At 43.5% G+C, this 19766-nt stretch overlaps 1 protein-coding gene across 2 annotated transcripts in view; it reads right to left on the bottom strand.

Annotated features, from left to right (window-relative positions):
- Positions 1 to 5073, bottom strand: part of KIFAP3 (kinesin associated protein 3) — an 81477-nt gene extending 76404 nt beyond the window's left edge. For both annotated transcript variants that reach the window (XM_049776451.1, XM_049776452.1), the window contains exons 1-2: positions 4844 to 5073; positions 2732 to 2863 (exon numbers count right to left, since the gene is read on the bottom strand). In XM_049776451.1, coding sequence (XP_049632408.1) covers positions 2732 to 2863; positions 4844 to 4875 — 164 coding nt within the window. In that variant the 5' untranslated portion in view covers positions 4876 to 5073. The remainder of the gene's footprint in view (positions 1 to 2731; positions 2864 to 4843) is intronic.
- Between the last annotated feature and the right edge of the window lie 14693 nt (positions 5074 to 19766).

The raw sequence follows: 19766 nt of genomic DNA on the forward strand, positions 1-19766 counted from the left end.
AACCCCTGAGCACTGCCGGGTGTGACCTAAAAACTAAAAATAAAAATCTTTATGAGGTGACCTATTATTAAAAATTATTAAGATATCAAAAACTGGGCCCGGAGAGATAGCACAGCGGCGTTTGCCTTGCAAGCAGCTGATCCAGGACCAAAGGTGGTTGGTTCGAATCCCAGTGTCCCATATGGTCCCCCGTGTTTGCCAGGAGCTATTTCTGAGCAGACAGCCAGGAGTAACCCCTGAGCACCGCCAGGTGTGGCCCAAAAACCAAAAACAAAACAAAAAAAAAAAATCAAAAACTCACAAAGAACCTTGGGTATAATTGACATTACAAGAAAATTTCAGGAAACTGGGTAATCTGCTGAAGATAAACTTTTTCTTTTTTTCAAAATAAGGAAATGAAACTCACATCTTCCAGACTCTAACCAGAGCTAGATAACAATTCAGCAACAGTTTCACCTCATAACTATCATAATCTATATGAGGGGTCCCTTAAAAGCCTCACCAGATTCTGCCACTGGTAAGAACTCATGAGCTGTCAATAAGTGACCTTTTCCCATTGGTTCCAATATAGTTCCTCTCCAGATCGTGCAAAGCTAGAGTGGGACAGGTCACAAGGCTGCTTTACTTGGTTGTTTTTGCTTATTAATATTTAAATCCACTTGCTCGAGTCCTAGTCGGGTAGTACTTTTTTCTAGGGGGCTAAATCTCCGGTCTAGAGAGCCTATAGATTTTCAAACAATAACACGCTCGTTTAGTTCTCATGGAATTAGGTGCACGTCTGTATTTTGAAATCTGTATCAGGTTTTAAAAGGTGATCAGATCTTCTGGCACTAGGGGGTTGTGGTGTCAAACTAAGAACTGGGCCTCTTTCATCTGTGTTCTAAATGTCTAAAACGCAGTAGCAATCACAAGGCAGACAAATGGAGCAAAGTGTGATTATGTGAATTCAAAGGTAAAGTGCAAATCTGTTTGCATGCAGGCACTTTGGTTTTTATTAGTTAAGTGAACTGTTTTGGGGTTTTTGGTTTTGGGGGGGGGGTTTATGGGTCACACCCGGTGATGCTCAGGGGTTACTCCTGGCGGTGCACTCAGAAATCGCTCCTGGCTTGGGGGACCATATGGGACGCTGGGGGATCAAACCGAGGTCTGTGCTAGGCTAGCATGAGCAAGGCAGACACGCAGACACCTTACCGCTTGTGCCATCACTCTGGCCTCGAACAGTTTTTAATAAATCCTCTCTAATTTAGACTTTCTTTGGGAGCTGGTGCAACAGGACATTGGAAATTGTGCATGCCTTGCATGAAGCCAACCCAGATTTAATCCTCATAGGATATCCTAATCCCACCAGGAGTAAGTCCTAGTATGGTTCCCCAACAAACAAACAAAAATATAGGTTCTCCCTGATCTAAAGAAGAGAAAAAGATTCAGGTATTAATTGGCAGCTTCTCTTTTCAGAGTGTTCTACTTGGAAGTTTCTAGATTGCAGCAGGACTGAAAGTAGGGAGGGGATCAACAATGTTTTGTTTGTAGGAGATGGTAAGTGTCTGCTGGGGAGAATATCCAAAAGTCCAGAATCACATCTATGTTCACTACTGTGGTTTTAGAATCTGTCACCAACACACTCTTCACTGACTAAATATTTTGAATATTTTTCTTTTCTTTTCTTTTCTTTTTTTTTGGGGGGGGGGGGGGAGTTTGGGCCACACCCAGCGTTGCTCAGGGTTTACTCCTAGCTGTCTACTCAGAAGTAGCTCCTGGCAGGCACAGGGGACCATATGGGACACTGGGATTCGAACCAACCACCTTTGGTCCTGGATCGGCTGCCTGTAAGGCAAACGCCGCTGTGCTATCTCTCCAGGCCCCAACCTGAATATTTTTCAAGGTCAGAACTCAGAGCTATTCTTTTCAAATAATTCCCAAAGTGATTCTCTTTTAAAGGAAAGGTTGGGAGAGAATAAAAAAAAAAATGATTCCAGGAACTCAAAAAAAGAATTCAGGTGCTTGCTTTGTATGTGGCCAATGGCTGGTGCTGCCGATGGTCCCTCACACTACCACACTCCTGAGCACAGAATCAGGAATAGCTAGCTACCCTGGAGTATTGCCAGTGTGGCCCCAACCCTGAGCATCACAAAAAGTGGTCTCAAGTCTTCCCTACCTTCACAAAGGTATGGAAAGCGGTGGGGTCACAACAACCACTCATCTGATGAAAAAGGCCAGTTCTCAGGGGGATTCTACAAGGAATTGAGTGTAGGAAGGAGAATGGGCAGCTAATGGAAAATAGCTCACTTTATTGAACCAGAAAAACCTGCTTTGGCTTATTTTAACATCTTCTAGAGTGCAGGATTCTTAAGGTATATAATCCCTGTTTGCGAATTCTAGAAGTCATACCAGTTTCTAAAAATCCAGGGAAGAAAGGGATAGGATTCTCTACCCTAGTTCAAAACACAAACACAACTTTCATAGTTAATGTTCTCCACACCAATTTACTAGGTGGGACCCATCGGAATAGGTGGTTCTTGTCAAGTTCTGATAAGGCTTTCACAAACCTCATTTTTCTGTGTAAGAAAACATTTTATGTTTTACAGTCTCTGCCTTATTCAGAAGAGGTGTGTCTAGATGAATTCCATGATTATCTCTCCTCTGGGTGAGAATAAATATACCAGATTTTGGTTATTGCCAGAGCCAGGGTCAGGCACTACTTGCAAAATGCATACAAGGGCAGACAACTCACATTTTCTGACATTCTTTCCGTTCGCCAAGCATAGGGTCCCCGGTTTCTCCGAGAATGGTGGCTTCCACTTCATACTGAACAATGAGTGCTTTCTCTGATGGATGGACATCAATATTTCCTCCCTTCACCTTCCTACAGCACAAAAATAGAAACAGGCAGGCCAGATTAAATACTCACAAAATGTCAGGGTTTTTTAAATCTAGTTTCTAGTTCCAGAAACATGTGGGGTGGATTAAAACATGCATTTTAAATCAGACTGAATCTCAGCATGTGCTAAAGAAAGAACATTTTCTCCAACTCTGCCCTGTCTGTGTGATTCTTTGTCTCACAGAAAAGGACCTTTATGAACAGTTCCCACTCAAATTCATCTAATGGAGCCAGGTTTGTGAAAGATGTGCCAGTATTGTGGATGAATAATTTGCCAAGTGACAGAGATTATTTGCTTGATGTTTGGGTTGGGGCTTCTTGGGGCTATGGCCACACAGCCAAAGATTCAGGACTTGCTCGTGTCTAGAATGCGCTCAGCCCTCAAACCCTTTTCCAGCCCTTCCAAGAATAGAGTGTGAATGTAATGTCCATAGAAATGACTAAGAAATTGCCTTATAAATGATTGCTTTATAAATGATTATTTGGGGCCTGAGAGATGAAACCAGGGTTCTTAATATGCCTGGTATCCTCTCTACTTCAAATCCCTGCCAGTAGATAGAATCCCTAAAGTACTGCCAGGGTCACTGCTGAGCAGAGCCCGAGTACCACGGGTTAGTCTCAATCATCTCCCCCAAGTGCAAATTCTTCATCTGATGAGAGCCCATTATTAAGAACATCCAAAATAAGCAAAAAGCACCTGAAAAAATACCAATGTTACTAGTAACTAGGAAATGTAAATAAAATCACAATAAAATTCCCTTCACACACAACAGAAGGGCCAAAATTGGTAGTTTGGTGATGATTATGGTGTGGTAACATGTGTTTTTGAAGAGGCATGGAATTGTAGCCTTAAAGCATCTATCTGTGTAAATGTACATTATTGCAAAACTAACAACAACAAAAAAGAAAATAAATGTTGTTGAGCACATAGGAAACTTGGAACACTCATCCATAACCGGTGTGGATGATAAACACTGGTCACCAAAAACCACTTGTGGTTCTCGCACTAAGTTAGACAGAGAATTAACAGATGACACAAAAGCAATGGGGCAGAGACCAAGAGGAAAAGTAGGTAAGATGGGAACAGTCATAGCCACCAATATTTGCTTGATGGAAGCTACCCAAATAAATATCCATCAATAGATAAATGTAGAAACAAAGCAGTGCTCCCTACCCAGTCACGGCATTAGCATTCGGCTTTAAGAGGGAATAAAAATGGAATTATAGGGATAGTATAGATGTTAGGGCTCATGATAGCTGAACCCAGTTTGATTCAGGGTGCCAGATATTCCCTTAATGTAGCGCCGGAAACCGGGATGCAAAAGCTAAACATCATCCTCATGCTCTCATCTGGAACCTCCAACCAGGCAAAAAAAGGACCAACCCCCCAAACCCATGAAAAACAGGGAATAAAGAATATAAAAAACATTAACATAACCATGCTGAGCTCCCATTCCCTCAGGGCCAGAAGTAGGCATACGCCATGTATCTGAGATCTATTAAATGTCAGCGAGTCAAACCTGCTTTTTGCTACCAGTATTTATTTTGTAGCAGAGGCCCCTTCCGATTCCGTTGTCAATATTTACAAATGTTGCCCGTGTTTGCATAGAGACCTTTCAAGGCCCGAGTGCCGGCTACAATGAAGCCACTGGTGCAAATTAGCAACTGAAACTGTTACCGTGTTCAGATTTTAAAAACACAAAGGGAAGCATCTTAGTCTTTGAAAGAAAAGAATCGCCCAGCAAGATCCAAGGACCAAAAACTGGGGTGCATAATGGGCTCTTTAGCACCAGGCCTGCATCAACATCATGATGTCAGTGGAGAAAGGGGCGCGGGAGTTTTGCATCCCCCCTAAAACCTCTTTTTTTCCCTTCCCCGCTCCTCCTGTCCTGGGACACCCGAGGGTCGGGCTCAGGGCTGGGGATGGATTTGGGGGAGCAAGACCGCGCCAAGGGGCGTCGTCACCTTTTGAGGTACCGGGCGTCGTCCCCTTGCATGGTGGCGGCGGCGGGGGGGGAGCTGGGAGAGGCCCGCGGGGTTATTTCGGGGGCCCTCCCCACGCCCCAAGGCGATGACAGTCCCGAGGCCTGCAAAGGCGGGGCGCGGCGCTGCGGTTACCACGGTGAGCCGCGGCTCCTCCCCCAGCTCCTGCTACCCCGACGCCGGTGCGCCTCGACCAGCCCGGAGCTTGTACGGCTAGACCCACCCCACCACGCATGCGCTCACGCCGCTGCCCCCACCCACTCTCCCAGGAGGCGCAGACTCAGTGAGCGCAGCTAGGACTTATTTGACGCCAGCCCGGAAGTCGGCGGGAAAGATTTTGCAGCAGCTCCAGGCGGGCCTGTGCTATTTGCATCGGGTTCCGGCTTTCCTTCGCTCGAAATGGAGAAGAGTTTTATCCCAGGACAGCAAAATGCTAGGCCAAAACCTGGATTTTAAGAGACTGCTCTAGCCCCCCGGGGATCCAGAGCCTCTGCTACTCATCGTTATTGGGGAGCACTGGTGAAAAAAAAAACTGGCTGTTTGAGGGACAGTATGCACAGAAGTCCTCTGACCCTGGTAGGAAATGAGTATCTAACCTAGGCTTCTTCAAAGAAGTCAATCTGGCACTTTTTCTCCTGGGGGTTCTAAATAGGAAGCACCCCAATTCCCAGGCTCTACAACTTTTTGGTTTTTGTTTTGTGTTTTTTAATTTTTTTTTTCCACTTAAGACGATTCCTGAATTTCAATTCTTCCCCTAGTTATATTCCTAACACAAGGTAAGGGAAGTGGTGATGATGTCCTTGAGGCAGGCAATGGGGAGAATAAAAACCTGAAGATTGAAAACTAGAGCAATCGAGAGATAAGCCGATTTGGGGGCAGAGCTAAAAAGATGTCCAGCTTGTAGCTGGAAAAGTCTTAGATGAGCCAGCTTTAGTAATTTAGTCTTGAAATTTAGGAAATACTGAAAAGCTAATGGAGATGCCAGTCAGTTTTGAGGTGGTTCAACCGCTGTGGTTGACTTAGCACAATATTAACCCAGAAGTTCACGCCAACAACCTAACAAACCTTATTTCCACAGAGAGGAAGCAGCTACGTCACATTCTTAGTCTGAAAGCTACTTAAAATTTAAGTACTTAATCTAGTCAAGAGAAATCTCTCTTTTAGGGAAAAAGTCTGCCTTTGAAGGAGAAAATTCATTAGTGCCTATTTTTGCAAGTCCCAATAAACTCATAGCTTCAACAACACCAATTTTATTATTAAAAAGTAATTCATTGTGCCAAAGTTTCACTTTACAGATGACTCGAAAGAAGAAAAAAGTGATTTTGCAATGCCAACAGTTTGGCAGTTATATTTATGCAAGAAAACATTAGCTATGCAAATACTTAATATAACACAAAGTACCTAGGTTAAATGGTGTGTGTGCTGGGGTTTTGGAGGTTAAAAATGAAGCTTAATCACTAACAAAATATGGGAATTAAGGTGATTACTTTGCACCTGGCTTCCCCCATTTTGATCACAAACAATATATGGGCTCATCTGAGCACTGCCAGGTATTGCCAAAAGTAAAAAAGAAAAGGGGGGGAGGAAGAAAATATAACCTCAGTCTAAGCTATCAATGCTTCAGATCCAGTACCAAATTAAAGATGGTCTTCTAGAATCGAGAATAGACTCAGACATTATGATACATCAGAAATGAATAAGAATAAGGACAAGGCATGCTGTTGGGCAGGAAAGGGACCTTTGTGGAATCCCCTCCAAAAAAAGAATCAGAACCTTTTATGTAAATCTGAAATATGACCAGAGAGGGCTCATATGGATAAATCTAATTTTTTTCTTTTTTTTTTTGTTTTTTTTTTTTTTGGGGGGGGTCACACCCCAGCGGTGCTCAGGAGTTACTCGGGGCTCTGCATTCAGAAATTGCTCCTGGCAGGTTCAGGGAACCATATGGGATGCTGGGATTCGAACCACTGTCCGTCTGCGTGCAAGGCAAATGCCCTACCACTGTGCTATCTCTCTGGCCCTCCTATTTTTGTTTTTTGGCCACACCCAGCTGTGCTCAGGACTTATTCCTGGCTCTGTGCTCAGGGATCACCCTGGTAGGGCTCGGATAACATTAGAGATCAGACATAAATCAGTCTTGTGCAAGGCAAACACCCTCCCAGGGCTATATTATCATTATAGCCCCTGAGTCCAAATTTCTTTTTTTTTTTTTTTGGTTTTTGGGCCACACCCGTTTGACGCTCAGGGGTTACTCCTGGCTATGTGCTCAGAAATCGCCCCGGCTTGGGGGGACCATATGGGACGCCGGGGGATCGAACCGCGGTCCTTCCTTGGCTAGCGCTTGCAAGGCAGACACCTTACCTCCAGCGCCACCTACCCGGCCCCTGAGTCCAAATTTCTTAGCAGAGAGAATAATAGGTATCTCCTAGGGCCAACGGAGTATGGTTATACCACTTTGCATTTATATTTGAAATGGTTTGAGAATTCAGCACCAGAAGACAAGAGGAAGGACAGTGAAGGACACATGAGAATATTTTCTATAGACATGGGGAGGAAAGGTAAATGCTTATGTCTATTTTAATAATTAATTATTTTATCCACACAGAGGAGGGAAATTATTTTCTTTTTTTTTTTTAAGGGGAGAGGTCATACCCAGCATTACTCAGGGGTAATTCCTGGCATACTTGGGAGTCCATATAGGATGCTGAGGATTGAATCCAGGTTCAGTGCCTTGCATGCAACCATTCTCCCCACTTTGCTATCGCTCTGGCCCAAGAATTACTTTTATTTTCATTTTAATTTTTTAAAAATATAAATATTTAAGAACCATAATTACAAGCATGTTTGTAGTTGATCTTGGGCCACACCTGGTGACACTCAGGGGTTACTCCTGGCTATGTGCTCAGAAATTGCTCCTGATTTGGGGAATCATATAGGACACCAGGTTGGGGGTGGGGATCAAACCACAGTCCGTCCAGGGTCAGCCGTGTGCAAGGTAAATGCCGTACCACTGTGCCATCGCTCCAGCTCCAGAATTTTATTTTTAAAAGTTCTCCTGCGAGTACCTTTGAAGTTTATTTCTATTCAGATTTGCCTTGGTCTGTTCTAGAAAGTCTGTCCTTACCTTGTGATTGCACTGGGTATGTCATCAAAAGGCCATAGTGGTCTGAAAAACCCAAAGTTGCTGCTCATTAAAGCCATCATTTTCTGCTCCCCAGTCACTGTGATCTGCGTATCATACTGCAAAGGGGATTTCAGTGAGAATGATACTCGCTTACATCCTCTAGAGGCTGGTGCCTTCTGTTTTCAGCTAGTGTGACATAAGACAACTGTGACATCACAGGACATTTAAGGGTGGGAGGTGGCCCAGGAGGACAATGAAAAGAGCGTTTGTCACTTGTCTCATAAGCAAAGTCTATGATAAAGGGTAGTTTATAATATACCAATCTGATACTGAAAGATGTAGTCAGATCACTGCATCATCTCATCAAATTAAAATTATTATTAACAGATTGTGTGCAAGCAATCACCCTCCAAACATGGATGTGGTCATGGATGTGTATATAAGAAGACTCAAGAAGAATTTGTGGATGAGGATACATAGAAGTTTTCTCCAAGAGAGGAGGAGAACTGAGAAGCTTTTGGAGGGATGCAGAAGGTGAGGGAGCTGGGGAAAAGAGCATGTTCCCAGACGTATTGGCTGGATTTATGAACTCAACCCAAATTGCCCAGCAGGCCTGGCTTTTGGCCTGAGTGGGCAAATAGACATAGTTCTCGACTTGAAGGATGAGATCAGCCATTAAGGGATGCATAGATGCTCAATAAATGAGATTCAAAGCAACATGATCCATGCCATCCTTCCGATGCTGTGTGTGGGAATGGAGATGGCCATGAAATCATGCAGACAAGGCATTCACTCCAGCACCGAGGCTAACGGAAAATAAGTTACATGATCCCACCACTAGGAGGAGGAGAAAAGGCCCCGAAGACATTGTGATTAGATTCTGGTACAGAGAGTTTGGGGATGAGAAATCTGGGCTGGGGGTCTCTGAGACCCATGTCCACACCAGGCTGAAGTCCTTCGGCCTCTCGGCTAATACTAGACCGAAACAAATTCATTCCTCCAAAAACTGAACAGACCGTGAAGTCTCCCAAGGAATTTATACTGTGCAATCGGCCGTTTGAAAACTCCCCATTTACTAATTCGCCATAATCCCGAGTACAGGGCCAATTAGTAATCAGATCTGGGGGAGCAAAGTTCTGCTTAAGGCAGGAAATCTCCACACGAGTCCTGAGGGATGCAGAATTCCAGGGCACGCCGATGCCTTTATAAAATCCGGTTCCAGATTTCAACTCTGTAATGGATTTCCCAGGTTGGTAATAGCGCACTGAGAAAAGACCATTTCCTTGTTTCCTGCTCTGCCCCAGCCTGCCTAGCTCAGAGTGTTCGTGTTTACTTACTGTGGTTTGCATAAAATTATCCCTCACTCATCTACCCACAGAAGATAATGGTTATGTGCCTATAAATCTAACAGGTAGGGGAATTTTATTTAACCCCCGTGCTCTGTGGGGCACTGAACAAATGGGCAGTTGTTCTCAAAACATTTCCCATTTTTATGAGTTGGGACTGTTACTTCTTGTTGCCTTGTGTGCCTTTTCTTTTTATTTATTTAGGTTTTTTTTTCTTCTCCTAGCAGCGTGGGGCTCCTTCATTCATGGTGTTTGGTCTGGGGCTGGTGTGAACAGAGGCTGCTGGAAATGGTGGAGTGTTAATATCCTGGCGGGTATCTTGCTGCAAAGCAAAGATTTGGAAGCTGCTGAGCAGGCCCAGCCTTTTCCCAGCCACACACGCAGCCCTGAACGGCTCCCAGGCCACTGCTGCTCTCCCTCCTGCGCTTGCTTCCAGCATGTGCAGAAACAAGAGCAGGAAATCGGCCCCGTGTCGTGGGGGTGTTGTTTTGTATTCATTTCCCAAGTGCTCGGAGCCTCTCAGATGTTTCCCATTAGCGCGTATGTTGATCGTTTCTAAGTGATTTTTAAAAATTAAAGAAACCTGTATTGAAAATTGTCACTTTGCTTTCTAGACACACAATTAGCTCCCTTCGGGGGGAAAGCAAACAGAACGGGAAGCGGGAGGTGAAATCGTTCTGCTGCTTTCCACAAATGAGAACAGCTTTAAGGCCTAGTTAGGCACTTGAGGTTCCAGGGATTTGAAATGGCTCTTGAACAAATCACAGTCAAAGTGGTATTACTTATACAAAGCAACTCATTTAAAACAGAGGCCATTAATGAAACATGGCTTAAAATCATGTCTGTTTCAAATATATGTTCAGAATTAAAAGTAATGGGGTCAGAGACTGAAGTGAAGTAAGCTGATACTTAAATATAATGACTGTAAAGTTGAAGCTGTATTAATTGTTTCAACCCACGAAGGTAGGATTGGCTAAAATATCCTACACACATTAATGGACTTAGGTCTAACCCACTGCATATTTTTCTGAAAATGCAGTTATTTGAACCTGTTTATACTTTACCTGTCCTCAAACCCAACTTGATTACATTGTCACCCCTTTAAGACAAAAGAAAAATAGAGCCAACTTTCTCTCTCTCCATATGTCTACATATGTGAATGCAAGAAATTAAATTTGTGTTTCAAAGCTGAAATAACAATCACATTGACTCCAGACTCTTTGCCTATTCTTTCAATTCACTAACTCATCCTATCAGGGGTCCTCACACTTTTTAAATGAGGCCAGTTGACTGTCCCTTAGACTTTGGAGGGCTTTTAAAATATTATGAACAACTTCTGATGCACACTGCACATATCTTATTTTGAAGTAAAAAAGCAGGAATATAATATTCAAAATAAAGAACAAGTAAAGTTAAATCAACAAACTTACCAGTATTTCATTGGGAACTATGGGTCTGCTTTTGATGGGCTGTAGTTTTTGAGGACCCCTGTCCAAGATTGAGAGGAGTTGAGAGACAGAGAAAAGGAGGTGAGTCAGAGAGTGTGGTCCATATCCCATACATGCACACTGCAGGGCCCAATGAGTTGGTTGCTAAGCAGAATAGGCAGTAGGCCAGATTGGGCCATAGTTTGAGGACCCCTGTACTACCTATTTTTGTGAATGTTTCCTATATTCAGTGTATATTCATTTTCTACATTTTATAATATGTTAACATCTTAGAGTGTCACTTAAGGGCCCAGAGAGAGGCTTTTTAGTTAGCACACAAGTTGTGAGCACAATTAATTAGCAACTACCCTTCCAATGCTCCCCTCTGTCAAACCCTGAGATGTCAGTCAAGTCCATATTCTCCCAGACCTTGTCACCTTGGGACCTACGACCAAAATACCATGAACCCTGTCATAGTCCAGAGTTCACTAACTTAATTTTAACTCTCCACTTCTAAGCTTATTCAGCTTATTCCTTCCATAAAACACCCTGGCAAAGGGTCTGAGCTACAATCCCTTTTCATCTTTTTCCTACTGACCAGGAACTCCCAAGACACAGCTCTGTGTGCTCTCCTTCTAGGACATCCAACTAAGAAACTCAATATTTTATAAGGCAGCTCTTTGCTATTGTTGGTTGGAGGACATGCATCCTTTGAGAAAAAGGCTTTTTCCTTCCTCCTGTTTTTGTTTTTCTCCTTTCTCTCCTCATTTCAGATCCCAGAAATCCTCCCCCCATTCATGGGGGGTGGTTGTTGGGAGAAAAGAGGGAATCATCAGATGAGACCAGCACAAACTCATGTGAAGCTATTTATCGTTAATAAAAATTTCTTTCTACCCTGTAGCAGCTCTAGTTTTTGTTTTGTGTATGTTGATGGCCTGGACAGAGAGAACCATGTCTACAACTCTATCCATTCGATGATGCCACTCATTCAGGCCTGCGTCTGGAGGGCAGTAGAGGAAATACCAGGATTAAACAGAAGCTGATTGGCCCAAACCAAGAATTCCTTAAACACTGAAATCCCAAAATAGCTGTGATGTTTGTCATTAGTCTGGGAGGAAATTTATAGGCAAAATAGAAGCTGGCCATGGTGCTGAATACCCAAATTGTATGACCATTGTCTTCACCATGCAGGCCTAGGTCACATCATACAAATCAAATCACAGCCATCCTGACATGTTTAAGGGATATCAGAGGTTCCATTTGAACAAATGACCCCATGTACCATTAAGTTATCAAAGCCCACAGAACTGACAGGTTCTAAGGGAGGCTGGTCAACACAAAAGTCAGAATTAAATTATTCCAGAATCGGGGCCGGGCGGTGGCGCTGGAGGTAAGGTGCCTGCCTTGCCTGCGCTAACCTAGGACGGACCGCGGTTCGATCCCCCGGCGTCCCATATGGTCCCCCAAGAAGCCAGGAGCAACTTCTGAGCGTATAGCCAGGAGTAACCCCTGAGCCTCACAGGGTATGGCCCAAAAACCAAAAAAAAAAAATTATTCCAGAATCATTTGTCTTAGGGAAACCATTAATCTTTCTTTTACTGCAGTGTCTTGTGGCAGTACCAAAGATGATTTTATACAAGACAGTGCCCAGGAAACCACTCTATCAGGCCCAATAAGCACTCTAGAGTAACTAGGATTTTCACGAATGAATCTTGGGGTCACAATATAGATGCTGACTCTCACAATTTTGCTACCCTAACATGGTTTTAAAACTGGTAGCAAGAAAGGCTGCTTAGAAAAGAAGGTTCTTGGGGCCGGAGAGATAGCATGGAGGTAAGGCGTTTGCCTTTCATGCAGGAGGTCATCAGTTCGAATCCCAGCGCCCCATATGGTCCTCTGTGCCTGCCAGGAGCAATTTCTGAGCGTGGAGCCAGAAATAACCCCCAAGCACTGCTGGGTGTGACCCAAAAACCACAAAAAAAAAAAAAAAAGAAAAGAAGGTTCTTAAGCAAAGTTAATTTTTTTTTTTTTTTGGTTTTTGGGCCACACCCGTTTGACGCTCAGGGGTTACTCCTGGCTATGTGCTCAGAAATCGCCCCTGGCTTGGGGGGACCATATGGGACGCCGGGGGATTGAACCGCGGTCCGTTCCTTGGCTAGCGCTTGTAAGGCAGACACCTTACCTCTAGCGCCACCTTCCCGGCCCCAAGCAAAGTTAATTTTGTTGATAAACTGAGATTTGGCATTCTATTTGTCATTCTTTTCTCCTCAATTAAGATAGTTTTCTTTGTGGATATTTATAGTTGCTTTTGGTTGTAGCTTAGGCCTAAGTGGGGTCTTGGTGGAGAGGAAATTAGTTAAATGTTATCCTTCAATAATAAAATATATAAATTTATAAATATATTTATAAATAAATGTAAAGTATTTATTAGATTTATTAAGTAAACATTATTTATTAAGTGAAAAAATGTTATCCTTCAAATTCTTTTCAAGACCTGATTAGGTCAAAGCCACTGGATTTTTCTCTGGGGAGTACAAGGATATTGATGAGATACTTTACAATTCAGGGGTCCTCAAACTTTTTAAACAGGGGGCCAGTTCACTGTCCCTCAGACCATTGGAGGGTCTGACTATAGTAAAAACAAAACTTATGAATGAATTCTTATGCACACTGCATATATCTTATTTTGCAATGAAGAAACAAAACAGATACAAATACAATATGTGGCCCACGGGCCATAGTTTGAGGACCACTGAACATGGAATACTATAAATACTGTATTTTTCTCCTGGGAGTACATGTTACACAGGATACCATAAATACTGGATTTTAAGGGGGAGAAACACATGTTACACAAAACAATGTAAATACTGAATTTTCCCTTGGGGAGTATATGAATATCAATGAGATATTTTACATGTAACAACATAAATAATTCTTGCTCCCAATGACTGATGTAATGGACCAAGAAACTGTGGTCTGTCACACGGAGTATGTGTGACTCAGCTATACAGCATCATACAGTATCACTCTCAAAAGTCAGAACTTTGAATTTTGGTAAATGCACTGTGCATTGCTTTTCTATTATTCCAGTGTCTTTTTTTTTGTTGTTTTGTTTTGTTTTGTTTTTTGGGCCACACCTGGCGATGCTCAGGGGTTACTCCTGGCTATCTGCTCAGAAATAGCTCCTGGCAGGCACGAGGGACCATATGGGATGCCGGGATTTGAACCAATCACTTTAGGTCCTGGATTGGCTGCTTGCAAGGCAAATGCCGCTGTGCTATCTCTCTGACCCCTCTAGTGTCATTTTGATTAATGCTGTTTTGTTTGCTTGTTTTGGGAGGAGGCTACACTGGGTGATGCTCAGAGCTTACTCCTGATTCAGGGAGCCACTCCTTGTGGGAGTCAGGGTGCCAGGGATCAAAGCTGGGTCGGCTGCATGCATGGTATGCATGTTACATGCTGTGCTATTGCTTTGACACTTAGAGCAGATTTTATAACATGGTTCCAGAATTTCTGATTTGAAGAGTTATTAATTTTCATCATTTCCTTATAAATAAGAAAGGCTAACTACACTTTCGGTAGTTACTTACTTTTCAGTAAGATTTGGTCAAAGAGATCTGAATATGTGTGAAGTTCCAGACAGGACTCTGGCCTGAAAGACTTCATAAAAACTTCAAGGTACCAGATAAAAAGAGGGAAGGGAGAAGAATAGCAACAGGGGAGAAAGGACAGAGAGAAGAGAAAGCCAGGAGAGGCCAGAGTTCAGAATTAGTTAAAGCCCGAGGTTTCAGAAACCAGGTTTCATAATTATCCTTAACCTATAGAACCTGTGGAAGTGTCAATAAATTATTGTTCCCTGTTACTTGGCGTAGTCCATGGTCTTTGTGATTCATGTTCAAAGAACGTGAACCATTTTTTCTCTACTATCTTGCTCCATCAGGGATTATTTTTCTCTCCTGGGATGATGGCCTTGGCGTGATACAGCCATGGTTTTTCAAATTTTCTTTGTAGTGACTTGATTGCCCTTGGAGTAGGGTTCAAGGAGTTGTAAAAGAAATGTGTCCCTCAGGAATCTGGCCTGCAAGTGTAGAAAAGAAACAGAAGTTAAGAGATCGTTTTTATCTTCACAAGCAACTCCTGTTTCCCAGATCCCTGAGGTCCATGTACAAATGCACACTTAGAGTTCTTTCAAAATATGCTGCTCCACACAGCAGCTCAGAGTTGCAGAAAAGGCACAGAAGGGGCTAGACTGATAGTCCAGAGGGTCCTTGCTTGCCTGGTATGTAGCCAGCCCAGGTTGGGATCCTGGTATTCCACATGGCCACTGAACACTGCCAGGAGTGACCCCTGAGCACAAAGACAGCAGTAAGCCCTGAGCAATGCTGGGTGTGGTGTAACCCCTTTTCTCCCTCCCACCCCCAAAAGGGAGAAAAACAGACAGCCCCTAATCCTATGAAAACCAGGCTGGCCAAATGAGCCCAGGGATTAGAGGGGTTTATGATTTGGGCTGACACTAGATATTTCATTCATCCCAAGTGCTCTTTGTATGGAGGATGGGAGATTTCACAGTAATCCCAGCAGGAGCCTCAAGAAGTAGCACCTCTCTGCCCATCATTGTCCAACTTCTAACAACAGAAACCTAGTCACAGGGAGAAGGGCCCTGAGTTTGAGATGAGAGGGTAGGCTCAGGTGGGTGAAGGGACAGAAGGTCCCCTGGTTTTGTGCTGGAGTTTCACGAGACCATTTCCCACAGAGGGCTAATGTCACCTGCAACTAAAACTTAGCCAATCATTCTTCTGGACACTGTAGAACTGAAAACATCCAAACATTCTAGCATCAATTGAAAGACAACCTAAGTTCAAACGCCAAAGGAAAAGCCAAACGCACAAAAGTTCTCACAAGTTCTGTGTGAAAAAGGGCAGGCTGAGCCAGACTGATAAATCACAACAGTTTTTGCTCTGCAGTGAGCACCCCCTTTCTCCACCCCTCCCCTGACAACTCAGAATGATCAGTCTGTAATTGGAAAAGCCCCAGAGCTTCAGGGCTGCCTCCTACAAATGTCACTTGCAAGCTTCAGTGCTAATCCAGAGGAAATATTATCCCAGTGGTCTCCAAGGCCCAATGTCTAGGTGCTGGATACACGAGGAACTTAGCCAGTGCTTTCTTAGTGAAATATAGTCCTCCAGAGGACCGTGTGTTTCAAGGCTTAGTACAATCCGGCCCTTTAAATAAGATTTAAGTGTCCCTTGTCAGGTTCTTTTAAGAGCTTTTTAAATTTTTTTTATTTGCCTCTTTGACCAGGTTCTAATCCCCTGTCCCCCGTGACAACCCCAGCCATCTTGAGGTGCTCATGACGACTTTCCCAGGCCCAGTCGTTTTGGACAGATGAGGATGTTTTCCCCTTTGCCCATGGAAGCGCCGCCTCCAGATCATCCAAACATGGAAAATATGACAGTGGAACCTCGCTGCTATTTTGTTGATGGCAGGACTGAGCCCTACCAGATCTCCCCCCCCTCCCATTTTCTAGGCAGCCCTCAAAAGCATTAAATCATAGTTGGAAAGAGAATGGGATGATTTGCTTGTGTCTTTGCCGCACAGTGACGACTAAATTGAACGAAACACAGATGGATGAGCCTGAGCATTTTCTAAGGAGGACAGTCATCCCAATGGACCCCAAGGCCCACACTTTCATATAAAGATCTGTGAGTGCAGAGGAATGAGTTATTTTAGGGCATTTGTCCATAAGCAGAGCTGTTTGGCAAAAGGTGCAGATGGGAGTAAGTCTACGAGGAAACGCCGTATTTTCCTGCAAAGGATCCTTATCCTTTCCATTACCACACAGAGTTGATGAAAGATTTCTGTGGCCCACATTCCTGGCACTCTTGGCATTTCTGACCTTAGTTTTTGTTAAGTTAGGGATTGTGGGGTTTAGATTTGTCTATCTCAAGCTATTGGTGAGTTGGGCTTTTTTTTTTTTTTTTTTTGTGATTTTTGGGTTACACCTGGCAGTGCTCAGGGGTTACTCCTGGCTCCATGCTCAGAAATTGCTCCTGGCAGGCACGGGGGACCATATGGGACGCCGGGATTCAAACCGATGACCTTCTGCATGAAAGGCAAACACCTTACCTCCATGCTATCTCTCCGGCCCCGAGTTGGGCATTTTTTTTATTTCAAATGTTTCATGGATAGTTTCTGTATTTTTGGTTTTTCTAATCCTCTAGGACCATTCACTTTCTTTTTATTTATTGGCAGGAATGATTCATAGCTCTAGTCTGCATAATTTGCATCAGGGGTTGATGTTCCAATGGTTTTTTCTTTTTCACACTGATGGGTTATCTTTTTCCTTGCCCTGTGGCTTTTTCTGATGGCCAAAAGTCTGTTATTCTAATAGTCATTCAGCAGAACTAATAAAATTTTAATTAAAAATGTTTTTGCTTTGTTTCATGACATTAGAAAAAGAGAAACTCCTTTACTCCACAGAAATAATAACACTAATGTCTTCCTATAATGTATTTCAAAGTGTTTTAGTTACATATATATATATATATGTCTTTTATTACCTTGGTATCATTCATCTGCTTAGAGTTGCTTCCTGTGGGATGTATGATAGAAATTTTTCTGGTATCAGCACAGCTATTGAAGTATGGTTTATTACAATTCTAGCTCCTCTCTTACATCAACTTGCCAAGCAAGAGTTATCCTGAGAGGCTTTATTCTATTTCACAACAATATTTATTTTTATTTTTAAACCTGTTTTGATGCTAACAGCACAATCTTTCATTTTTTTGCTCCAGAACAGAAACATGTTCTTTCCAATGAAAATCTCAGGGAGCAAGGAAGGAGGAGTGAGATTCAACTTTGCCTGAAAACATCTTTATTTCATACTCTCAGTTGAATTTTTGATTTAAAGTTTTATGGAATTTTAATTCAAAGGGCATTTCTTTATCAAGCGGGCTTTCAAATCTCCTGATTTGAATGACTGTTTTCTAGCTATTTTTCTTTACCCCTTTAGATTTCTACTTCTTCATCTCTTTCCATGTTCATGTATCAGTCATAGTTTATGCCTCACAAGGGATCACTTATGAAGACAGGATAACCACTTGGGTCCATTTTCTCTTGCTACAGCTGTATTTCTTTCATCTATACTACCTCTGGAAATGGGCTGCATGGGGTAGAGTTTAGATCTGCTCTGTAACCTCATTCCCTCAGTATGAAAGGAGGTTTAGAACAGTGTAAGGTGGTGTGAAGGAAGCAGTTCAGTCAGGAGAAAATAATTTTGAATTATTTGAATAAATAAATAATCATTAAAATAAATAACTTCAAATTAGTATTGAGAGTAATTATTGGAATAAAAGAGCAGTTACAGTGAGTCATAACTGGATTCAAGTGAGACCAGGATGAGGTGCTAGGACTCAAAAGGTGGTGCCCTGAAAGAAAACAAAGCTGGTTACTCTCCTTTATGCCCATCTGTCCTTCCTTTGCCCTCACTAAGGCATTAGGGTGCAGAAATACAGAGACCTAAGAATGCTAAATGAGTCTCTCCAAAGGTAAGGGGATAATATCCTTCTTCTAGAAAAGACATTTTTTTCCTGCAAAAACAAAGATCTCCTGTTGCCAACTTCCAATGAAGGATACAGAGAACCTGCCCTCAGCGATGGCCAGTCAATGCCCTTTCCTTCTGGCTCAAAGTGCCAGGCTTCCATTTCTGAAGCTCAGTAACCCCAGGGGTATCTAAAGGGATCCTTGATCGGGACCTCCTGAGCTCATTCATCTACTCTTAGTTGATCCAGCATTTCCTTGGCATCTATTTCTCCTTGGATTATTTGAGAGCAAGGGAAAACTTGCTGGGAGGTGACACGCTCTTGCCTTCATCTCCTCCTCTTTGGGGTGAGGTGTAAGTCAAGCATCCACAAAAGGCAGAAGGCACAAAAGCTTCACAACCCAGTGGAGGTGGGGAGTATGTGGGGCACCTAAAAGTGGCAAGTGCATGTATGTATGTGCATGTGACTATGTGTATATGCATGCATATATGCATAGTGTCTCTGTATATATGCATGTGTGTGTGTGTGTGTGTGTGTGTGTGTGTGTGTGCTTTCTGGAGGCTGGGAGCAGTTTACCGTAGTAGAGAATATACTGGGTTCTAACACATCTTCTTGTGGGGAATATCAATGGGAGACAGGGTCCCTCCAGGAAACCAGGGACCTGCATGATTTGGGAACTGGAATAAGTTAGACAAAGGCACCAGCATAGAGAAGTGAGTAAGTCGAGGACAGTGATGAGGAATAGTGATAGTTCCCTGCATCTGGTAAGATCTGATACAAGCCACCTGAGATGCCTTAGCCAGCAGAGGCAGGTTCAGAAGCAAGAGAGGTCACAGGCAGAGCTTGGGCAGGACCCTTGTGCAGTTATTAAAGAATATGACTGAGGAGAGATGCCAGGGCTGCTCACTGCTATGGTGATCTGTTTGCACTGCCCAGCACAGAGCTTCACAGGTACTGGGGAAGGGTACATTAATGGCCTCAAGATAGGCCAGCCTTTTCCATGGGCAGGGGCACTCCAAGGAGAATAAACTGGGGCATGGGATGATCTGGTACAGACACCAACTGAGAAGTCTGGATCACAAGTGGAGAAGCAGGCATACCACACACTTCCCTGCCATGGCCTCTTGGAGAGTTACTGAGAAGACAGAGCTGGAGGGTACTGGAGACCTTGGAAGGGTCCTTGTAACCTGAGACTCCCACAGCTGACACACCAAGCACTGGATCTTCCCAAATGCCTCACGGAAGACTGAAATCAGAGCAATGTGGGAAGGGCAAGAGCCAGGAGGTGAAGAGGGAGAGGGAGGAGAGCGTGCTCTCTCCTGAGGAATAAGGCCTATTTTCATCCTGACCCAGCACCTCTTGGCCAGCAGCCCCAGGGGACTGCCAAGAGCCTGAGTCTGCAGCTCCTCCTCAACCCAACCCCACCACAACCTTTCTTGACCTGGTTTTAAATGACAGACTGAA

The sequence above is a fragment of the Suncus etruscus genome, chromosome 7 (genome assembly GCF_024139225.1).
Source record: "Suncus etruscus isolate mSunEtr1 chromosome 7, mSunEtr1.pri.cur, whole genome shotgun sequence".
In the NCBI taxonomy this organism is placed as follows: domain Eukaryota; kingdom Metazoa; phylum Chordata; class Mammalia; order Eulipotyphla; family Soricidae; genus Suncus; species Suncus etruscus.